This window comes from Grampus griseus, assembly GCF_964374135.1.
Source record: "Grampus griseus genome assembly, chromosome: 9".
NCBI classification, from domain to species: domain Eukaryota; kingdom Metazoa; phylum Chordata; class Mammalia; order Artiodactyla; family Delphinidae; genus Grampus; species Grampus griseus.
The window spans coordinates 42,471,821-42,482,905 of record NC_139003.1 but is presented as its reverse complement, the minus strand read 5'-3'; the positions used below and the strand labels follow the sequence as shown (position 1 = coordinate 42,482,905).

Here is an 11,085-nt window from a genome sequence, read left to right as displayed (position 1 = left end):
CAATTTCTAAAAAAATTACACACGCATTTATACTGCGACTCAGGCTTCTCACTTCTAAGAGTTTTCCATGAAGTTACACCTCAAGCAGTAGGAAAATACATATGCACAAAGTTATTCTTTGCAGCTTTGTTTGTGATTGCAAAAATGTTGTAAATAATCTAAATCCCTATAAACGAGAAAGTGTCTGAATAATCTATGGTACATCCACACAATGGAGAACTATGCACCTATTAAAAATAATGAGAATGATTTTTAAAAACTGGTACTTTGTGCAAAGTGGCCACCACTTTGGAGGGCAAATTATGCGGTCGTCTCAGAGGGTACAGAAGAACAAACTTACCAGGATGGTGGACTCCTTGCCTCTCTTCGTTTATAGATCTCAACTCTCTAGTAATCCTAGGCAGGACAGTTCAGTACCCAATGTAGAGAGCCTAGCACTTCCTCTGTGAGAGGCTCACATGCTTGGCACTGGATCCAAGTCATTCCTGAGCTTTCTTGCTCTCAGAGTGATGCTACCAAGCCAGGATTCCACTGCAGGTAGGTGAGCACCATCCTCAGAGGTAGAAACGGCACCTGGGCTATCCTCCTGCTGGAAACCAGTGGATGACTGTGCTTTCCATGGTGGGATTTCCATCAGTCACTTTTGCTCCTTTCCCAAAGTTTATAGCCTTTGGGAGCCTTACTTGGAGGACTGAGGACATTGTCAAAAATTAGTGATAGAGAAAGGGGCAGGATTTTGTGACCCGGAAAGTTGAGTACACATAATAACTGGCTTCCACTTTCCTGAAACCACTTAACCAGGAAAGAACACTTGGGCAGACTCTTTCCTAGGAAAGTTCTAGAGAAAAGTAAAAGGAGGCCTCCAGCATTCCCTGCAGTAGAGGGAGAAGGAGAGGAAAAAGCCCCTTCAGTAGAGAAGCTCCTCCCTGGAACATAAGCCTTAGGGAGACTCAAGATATCTGGAATGGACAGGACAGATCTAACCTGGAGAACAGAGCAGGGGAACATGAGCCACAGAACTGGCAGGTGTTCTTCCTGCTTCCTCATGTTTATCCTTCATGTCTCAACTTCTGGTTACAGTGGTGTAAGGAGACTATGATTTACTGAAGAGAGGGATGCAGAGTGGTTCTCAGCAAATTGCCATCACTTCCTATGAAATGGCTCTTGAGCAGGTGAAAGCCTGAGACCCCATGAAGAATGTGCGACAGACCATCCTATCGCTTTCCTTCAGGCACTGGAATAGGCTAGGAAGTCACCTGTTCATCCTCAATGAAAAATAAATATTTCAGTGCCTACGTTTATGGAAAATTTTAGTTTGGTAAACTAATTCTATTCACATACCTCCTTATGCGAGGAAAGAATCACATTTTCAAGGAAACTTTTAGAAATCATTCTCGTCTCATTATGAAACAAAATGCAAAAATCCATTAAGAATTTATGTTTCTACTATATGTAAGCTTACTGTAAAAAATACCATAATAAGAAAGCTCCAAATAAAAGAGAGCTAGAGATTATCCTAATAAATATTCATTTAGCAAAAATCCCAATTGTCAGATCCCTATCTCCTTTATTCTCTTGCAATAAAAATTGAAACAGCAGCTGAATGAAAATACATCAAAATAAATTGTTTTGAAAGATTGCATGAACACTATCTATCATAAGGGTCATAATTCATAAAAAGGACATGCTCAAAATAAGTTTTCTGTACTCAGCCTGACAATTTGTCTTATGTCCTTATCTTTGAAAGTACAGTTTTAAAGAAAACAGGTCTTTAATGGTTTGTTCTGTGCTGTTTTTTGTTCTGGTCAATATTTTTATTAAGGTCTGGGACATGGATAGCAAAGGTATGCTGATCTAATAACCCTGGCCAAAGAGTGGGGAGATGAGCCTGACTACACCAGTGTGAGAAGCAGAGATCACTCATATGTCAGAGGTGGAACGAGGGTCCAATATGGATCATCATATTGGCTGGGAGCCATTCTCTATCAGCCAGGCATGTGTTTATTTGGTTGCAAGTTCAGTAGAAAGCAACAGCTCTAGGTGGCTTCCAATATAGTTGATGTTAAGTCTTAAGTTTACATGGTATCTGGAAAAAGGAAGGTCATAGCCCCAATGTGTGCTGAGCCCATCACAGAGTTTAGCTGCAGCATGGGGTTTAGTTCTAGATTCTACTTATGAACAGCTACTCAGACCAACTGGAGCCAGTTCAGAGGACAGGTGAGATAGTGAAGACATGGAAGTATTGTCACACGGGGAGCAGTTGAAGAAACAGAGAGAAGAGAAGATTTATGGAAGACATTATATGTGTTCTCAGATACTTGAAGGGCTGTCATACAGTGAGAGGACAAGACTGATGGCTACTGCAGAGAGGCTGGCTGCACATCTGTGGGAACCAGAGCAAGAAAAAAAATACATAGGCTGCCTGAGTAGGAAGTGAATGCCCCAACACGGAGGAGTCCAAACAGACCAGCATTTGTTAGGGCTGTTTGGGGGCATTCTTGGGTTAGAAGTAGTGGTGGCTGGAGGACTGGAAGACTGGCCTAGGAAGCCTCTGCAAAATTCTACAAGGTCGTAGGTGTGAATTGGATTTCTTCTGATGTCTCCCTCCCCCCGTCCCTGTTGCCTAGAAGTCCCCTCTTCTGGGTGCTACCTTCTTCAGTGACAAAGAGCACTTTTTCCTCTTGTTTTTTTAAGACCCCCTAACAGTACTTGCCACATTCTGTTCTGTACCACACTGCTCATTTACCTGTCCTGTCTTTCTTCCCCATCCGACTGTGAGTTCTGACATGTTAGGAGAAGGCTCTCACTCCCAGTCAAGGGCATGCCCTTTGCCTGAAGGCTTCTTGTCAGAGGTGAATATGTGCACATTTGTAGATACTTATATAAACAACTCTGAGAAAATAGAAGAATCTGCTTTGAGAAAGGTGGGTGGGGTGAGGTGTTGGCGAGTGAGAGACCTCAAATAGTTGTTATGAGGAATGCAAAATTTAAGAGAACAGGCCAAGCACAAATGTTCCATTATGTAACCAAGGTAATATTGTACTTATGTAAAAAATAATTTCTTCTGAACTGGAAAATATCCTTTATATGTTGAAGAAACTAGTGTTTTCTGAGGTCAACCATACTGCTGCTCAGGGATGAAAAGAACAGAAATCAGGAATTCAGAAACACAGAGTAGGGGCTCATTAGAGCATTGTTGGAAGCCCAGCGTTCTGGTTACACTGAGTCTCATGTGCTGGACAACCAAGCCCAAGACAGTATTTGTCAGTTTTACAGAATCATTAAATGGGTAATTTTATCCATCCATCTTCTGGATGTTCACCCTCTTCATGGGGTTCTACTTAGGTGACCTGAGGTCCAGAGTGGACCTGCAAATGTATCATCTTCACTCTGTGGGGAGAAGTTATGGGTCGGTTCTTTCAGATTCTTCAAGCCCTGGGCGAGCGGCACTGTGGATGCAGCCTGGGGAGCTGCCAGCCTTGGCCCCAACTATTACAATGGCTGGGAGCAAAGCAAAAGTGCACACGTTCAGTAAGAAAAGATATATTTGAGACCAATATATTTAAGGCTGTCAGGAGCAAAGTTATTAGAAAAGTTTCTTGTAATGACAGAATTAGAATGTGCTTTCATGTCATTGTTTGGAATTCACTTTAATTTTTAAATAATTTGTGTTAACGTCTGCTCATGCATTTACTTCTCATCAACATCACATTACACAGAGTAAGGGTTTAAAGCAAACAGAATAAGGAGGCCCTGGCTTCAGGGCGATTATAGGCCCTCTGGGGTGTAAGTCTAGGATTTAACACAGGTTAATGTCAGGAAGTAAGGGACAGAAGAAAAGCCAAAAGAATTGGAATAGCGAGTACAGGATATAGCATTGAAGTCTATGACATTAAAGTTTGTATAAAGTTCAAGATAACCAAGATCTGAGAAAAGGTTTAGCACAAAGGTGGTGATGGTGACTGGAGACATTTGAAAATGTGTTACCCCTTATATGGTGGGGATAGAAGTCAGAATAGAGAGGGTTTAGAAAGGAGCGAGGTGGTCTGAGAAGCTCACTCACTCTGGAGAGTAAGAAGCAGAAGGAAGGAAATGAGTTAAGTAGCTAAATCAAGTACCGGATCATTGATTTTTTAGTAGAAGGGACAATATCACAGTAATATTAAAGGGCCTTTGAAAGAGATAATGATAATAAACCATCCATCATTCTGCCCTCGTGTTTATTCATATTACCATGCTTGCTATTTTATAGTCAAGTTTAACTATATATTATGTCAAGTACTTTCCATATTTGTAAAAATGTATTCGCAGTAGCTTCATGTTTCATTATGCTTTATGTACCATGGTTCATTAAACCATAAGTATTTAGGTCTCTCCCTCCCTTTTTTTCTTTTTTCTAAAATGAGTGGTACTACAATATATGTATTTGTGTATGTTCTCCTTCCAATAGATTATTTCTAATCCCCCGTGTGGCTGTGTAAATGGAATAAGGAAGCAACTGAAGTTAAATGAAGTCATAAGGCCATAAGGTCACAGGGTAGCATTACTGTTCTTACAAAAGAAACATCAAAGAGCTCACTCTCCCTCTTCTCTCTCTCTCTCTCTCTCTCCCCCTCCCTCCCTCCCTCTCTCTCCACTTGTACTTACAAAAGGCCATATGAGGATACAGCAAGAAGACACCCACCTACAAGCCAGGAAGAGAGCCCTCAACAAAAATCAAACTTGTCTGCACCTTAATAAGGACATGCAGCCTCTAGAACTATGAGAAAATAAATGTCTGTTGTTTAAGCCACCCAGCCTGTGGAATTTTTTATGGCAACCTACACAAATACATCATGTCATAAAAGTGTCAGTTCTTCTCAAATTAACCTATAAATTAAAATCATTTCAATCAAAATGTCAATGAATTGTTTTTGAAAAGTTAACTTTGGTGCCCCGTACAGCCCCTTAAAATTTAATTTGAGAAACAAATTATTTTCTCAAATAAATGGGAAGAAAAGAATGCATGCTACACTAGCATGCACCAACAGTAAACCACATGGTTATACTAAAAGAAAGGCTGGCACGTAGTAAGTACTCATAAAATGTTAATAATTATTGTCATCATCCCACTCATTATTATTACTCACTTTTGGTAGATATTAAATGTTTTAACCTGCATTGAGGGAAATTGGGCAAAATTTGGTTTAAAAAAAGACATAAAGATGTAGTTAGACTAAAGGGCCAAGATGTTTACTGTTTATAATGGCATGAAATTGAAGCATCCCTACTGTTCAATAATGAAGCAGTATTAAACATATCATAGCATATGCATAAAGCAGAAAAGGTTTCAGCAGTAGAGTCACTGTCAGTCACAGTGCAATCAGGGAAGTGGTTACACAGGTGACAGAAAAACTGAGAAGGCAAATGGGATGATGAGGCAATGCAGAATTTAACAACAGCAGGAAGCCACTCACATCTCCACACCTGGATTGATGATGGGGAGGAAGTGGTGTCACTGGAACCAGAAGTCGAGACCTTCTTATGGGAGGTATGGTCCCAGAGCAAGGTTCCAGGTGAGTCTGGGACCATAAAGGAAAGGGCTGTCCTACTCTTGCTGGAACCAAGGAAGAAACTCATGGCTGTCAAAAGTAACACTCAATGTAAAGAGAAAGGCAGAGAAATACCCTGGTTTTTTCCTTTCCAATCTTCCACCAGTTCCTCCCTTTGGTGAATCTCTCTGCAAATTAGTGAGGCGATAGCATCTGGGATATGTAATTGCCTGCAATTCAGAGGAGTGCAGGATAAGATGGGAAACGAATCTGAGAAGAAACAGGCAATAAGCCAACATAACTATTCTGTGATACTTACTGGTGAGGAAAACATATTCATGATATATTTTAAGGAAAGAAACGGGTTATAAACATTTATATATTTCCAAATAGGCATATAAATACATACATAAATACTTAAGCACATAGAAAAACGTCTAGAGAACACACACCAAGGTATTAATGCTAGCACTGTCTGGATGATAGTACTTCTGGCTTATCTGTATTGTCTAGTTATTCTAAAATAAATTATTTAACACTAATGACTTAAAATAAAAGGATAATTGTGTTTCTGCGTTTAAGAGCAATTAGCTTGTTGGCTCCTTGAATATTGAATATAAAGATGAGCTATCTTTATCACGTTTAGAGCCTTTGTGTTAGAGGGGGGAAAAGAGCTTAAATTCCTCTACCAATATGAAATACACAACTGCCTCTCTTGACATTGACCATCAGACAAAATGTTCAACGTTATTTTGACTTCTGCTTGCCCTTCTCTACTTCCACATATAACTGAAATAATAAAGTATATTACACCTGATTCCTTTTTATTTCTTTCAACAATACATTATGAATCATCTCCAAGAAGAATTCCTTTCACATTTGTTTCTTTTATTATCATGTTAACCTCTATAATTCAGGTAGGTCCATTTTATGGTTCTCATAGTTAGTAACATTTATTTTATAACACGTATTCCCTCTCCCTTAGATTTTAATTTTGTTTCTCTTCCCTCTCAAAACACCATCCATATTATTTGAATAGTATTAGAATGTAGTTCTTGTTTGGGAGGATAATTCTGATGCCAACCTGAAATAGTAAAATGAGAACCCCTTAACTTCTCCATCAAAAACCAGTTAACCTTCCTCTAGGTTTTTCTCAGTCAAGATCCAGCCTGAAGGTAACAATCACACCAATTATTTTTACAAAAAAATGTAATACAAAGTACAGTTAATTAGGTTTTGGAGAACTGAAAATGCAAACAAGGGACACTGAGGTATTACACAAGTTGTAACGGCAAGAATTAGCAACTATCCCCAGCGTTGGGAGGACAAAGGGAAGGAACTGGGATTATTAAAATGTCAATGCTTAGAGGAGGGGTCCCGAGGAACTAGGATGGAGACCTCTGAGGAGAGGGCACCACCTGGTTGGTACAGCCTTGTAGAAGGCTTCCTGAGGAGCTGGGACTTAAACCTCTTAGCAGGGGTCCCTGGCCGGCCAGCGCTGCAATCCCTGAGGGGACACCGTGAGGCTGGTTCTACCAACAAACTGTGTAACTGCTGCTACTGCCAGGGTGAACAGCCATTGATACAGTGTTGCTGGGATGAACAGGAAACAGACGCATGAAGCTGTCCCTTCTCACTCTTCCCGCTGGCCACCCTCCCTCTAGCTCCCCCAGACATAGCAGACATAGCAGGGAGCAGGCTGACAAAGCAAATGGTGTTTGCAGAGACCTGGTTAGAAGCTGAGTACAGAAGAGTGTTTTGAAGCTGAGAGATATTAGCAAAAGTACATGCCACACAGCTCCTGTCCAGAGTGTCTGCAAGTAACAGGACTCTATGCCTATTTCTGAGAGTGACAAGGAGGACTGGGGACCAAAACTGAGTAAAATAGGCTTGGAATAAAAAGTGGGGGGAGTTGTTTACCTTAATTAGTAAAATGGCAAAAGACATAACAGTCTTCCCCCGCCCACCCCTCCCCCACCCCCGCTCAGTCAGTGCTCAAGAGGAACAGGCTTTGAGCTTCCTGATGCTGAGAGGCCCTCATACCTTATTATTATATTTATTCGGCTCTCTGCAGCTCCTGGTATTTTTATCTCATTTCCTGCTCTTAGTGCCCATTGAACCAAATAACAAGTTTGAATTTCTGAATTTGGACCCTAAGAGCCCTCCCTCAGGTACAAACTATATTCACTCTCAGGCCTTCTAAATGATATGCCCTCCCCCACCTCCAACAATACGGTGGCGCATCGTATCCTGGCCTTTTATCATGTACTCCCACAGACCTGTGTTGGTCTTAGAGAGCCTTATTCATCCATGTATTCATCCATTCACAAACTAATTCAGCAAGTGTTTGCTTATGACTTTCCGTGTTGGACATTGTTCAACACACTAGAGATACAACAGATCTGCAAAGCAAAGCAGATCAAGTCTCTGCTGGAACGGCCATTCCAGTGGGCGCTGAGAGGGAAAGGCAGGAGCGAGGCAGGTAATGCACAAATACGTGACAGAAGGTCAGGGGATAATAAGTCCTATAGAGAATAATACAGCAGTATGAAAAGATAGTAGCAGGGATCTAGAGAGTGATCAAGAAGGACTCTGAAAATATAACCGTTGGACAGAGATCAGAATGATATGCATCTCAGGAACATCTGTGAACAAAGCAATACCAGGTCGAAGGAAGAGCAAGTGTAAAGATGCTGAAGCAAAAGCATGTCCAGCACGTTGACAGAGAAAAGCAAAAAGGCCAGCGATGCTGGAAAGGTGCTGGCTTGGAGTCAGGCAGGAAGATGAGGCCAGAGAGGCAGCAGGTCACACAAGGCTGTATCAGCCATGGTAAGGACTCTGCAATGCACTCCAAGTGAAATGAGAAACTACTTAGAGGGATGACCAAGAGAGAGAGAAAATAGTTGATTTAAGTTAAGAAAAAAATTCTCCTGGCTACTGTGTAGATAGTAAGTCATAGACTCTAAGAATCAATGAATTAAAAGAGACAACATTGTTGTATGTACCACTAAGAAATTATAAAAACAACAACAACAACACTGCTAATTAAACCACACATGAAGCTTTCTAATGAATCAGAAAGTTGTTTAAAAAAGCTGTTTTAAGTTTATTCAGATTTTTATCATATATCACTCTTGTACATACAAAAAAGGAAAATATACATGAAATTAATTGGTTAAAAAGTTTGTCTTCACATTCAGAGTTCAACCCTTCTGAGATGTTTTTCAATTCAAAGTCATCAAGGAAGCTCAGCTATTCACTGGTTCTTTCATTCGTTCATTCAACAAATACAACCAAGCACATGCTCTGTGGTAAGCACTGTTCTTGGTGCTGGGAGGCATTATTTAAATATGTTAGACGCAGTCCATGGCCTCACCAAGCTTACAGTCCAGTGGATCACAAAAAGCAAGGAAAGGTAAGGGCAGCAAACAGAGAGGAGAAAGCAACATTTCTGCAAATGCTCTGTTGTCATCAGGCACCATTCACAACAGGAACTTTAATGTCAGACACAGCTGGGTTTGAAACGTGTCTCTCCATTTACTACTGAAAATGTATCCTTGCATCTTGGAAACAATTGTTTAATCTCCCTGGTCATCGGTTTCCTTCTAATATCCACCTCATAGAATTGTTATTAAGGTAAAATACAATAGTGTATGTAATTCCCTTGGAAGAGCATTGACTCTAATCATGGAATTCATGGTTACTATATGAGCATACATTTGTTTGTATTTAAGTATGTCTTGTATGGTTCTCATATTAATTCACATGCTCATGATACCCCAGATTCTTCTTGAGTCTGTGCTTATTCCTTCTTTCTGTAAACTTTTAGGTCTTCTAAATATGCTACAAGCACAAAATTGTAAAAACATGACTATTCTGTCTTCTCACAATTATACACTGAGTTGACATCTCGTTTCTCTGTCCCCTAGCTCATAAAATCTCAGGGAAAATAAAAAGCACATTTTGCCTCCAATTGTGTAAAGAAAATTGTTATTTGCCACTCCCTTTGTTTGGCAGAGGTAAAAGTTAAAGGACTGAAAGGAAAGTGATTGGAACACAGCTCAAAGACCCTGAAGGAAGGTGCCAGATTACTGCATCTAAACAGGTTGAAGGAAGTTAAAGGAAATATTGGACTGGCTCCATCCAGGAGCCGCCACTGTTTACTTGGGTCTCGTGTGAGTCACTATAATAAACAGTTCTCTGTCGATTCATTGAGTTCCATGTGAAAGACCCCTTAGCCCTACAGCCAGGAGGCTGATGACAGTCATAATAACACACTTTAGGATGCTATATTGTAATCATTGTTCTAATAGAACTTAAAGTATCCGTGGCCTGGTCATATTCCTGGCCAAATATTTAAAACTTTGATCAGGCACTGTTTGTTTCCACTTCAAAAAGCCTTATGTAGACAAAAAAACAAAAACAAAAACAAAAAAAAAACACAACTACAACTGTTTCTTTCCTTTAAATCTTAAATGATATAAATTGTTTCTTGGTTGAAGTTTTCTTGGCAGGAGCTTCTTAGAAGCAAAGTAGATAATCTATCTCCAAAATGTAGTTACATTCTCTTTCTCTTTTAAATTCTAGACCTGATTAGAGACCTCATTCGCCATCTGGCTCAGTTGAGAGAATCCCAAAAAGCTGGAGTTATGAATTGGAAAAAATATATAGCTTCCTATATGTATCCCCTATTAATACGTTAGCATAGTGCATGTACGATCAGCACTATTTCCATGTGTGTGAAAGAGGTAATGTTCTCCCTGCCAACTCTTTCTGTTCCAAAGCAGAAAAGATCTCAGAGATCAGACAGTACAACCTTAGAATAAAGAGGACGCCATGGTTCCAATACAATTATGAGGGCATAAGGTACCCTTTCAATTCCTAAATGTTTTTAAATAGATGACAAATATATATATGTACTATCTGATTTATTCTCTTCCAAAAGGTATTTTCATTGTAATGAGCAACTTGAGGCGATACAGATCTAGAGAATGGTCACAAATTGTTAATGATTAGAGTCCCATTACAAGCAAATAACCGAAAAGCAACGAGGAGAAGAATGAATTCTTATCCAGGCAACATACGGCCTTTAACTACAACAGACACATGAGTGTGTTCTCTGTTTACAAATTTTTAATTTTTCAAAACATTCCAAGCAACTCAGATGAATTGTCGGCATGTGTTACTTCCAGTATATGTGCTGTTGAAGCAAGCACGTGTGTGTTACTTCTTAAAATACATTCCATCTTTTGATTCACAAAATACAATTAATTTTTTTCACCTGAACATTTAACTGATGTGGATAATCAGATGTCAACTGTGTAGAGAAATTAATTTCATCCAAATTATGGGTAAATTATTTTCTAAGTCAATGATGTTTATTTCTTTCAAGTCTTGCTTGTCTTACTTTCCACACAATTCCCTTTATGTCCTGATCTATGTTATATATTAATTCCTCCATCTTTTAACTTGCCAAAGCGTACTGTGGAGCTGAAGTGGGACATGCCCTGTACAAGGCTCATACTTGATTTCCTCTTTCTCTTGAAATGTTCTC

At 39.8% G+C, this 11,085-nt stretch overlaps 1 protein-coding gene across 1 annotated transcript in view; it reads left to right on the top strand.

Annotated features, from left to right (window-relative positions):
* Positions 1 to 5,422: 5,422 nt before the first annotated feature.
* NPSR1 (neuropeptide S receptor 1) overlaps positions 5,423 to 11,085 on the top strand; it is a gene marked incomplete at both ends in the record, with an annotated part of 161,689 nt that continues 156,026 nt past the window's right edge. The window contains 1 exon segment of the mRNA XM_082661700.1: positions 5,423 to 5,555. Coding sequence (XP_082517826.1) covers positions 5,423 to 5,555 — 133 coding nt within the window.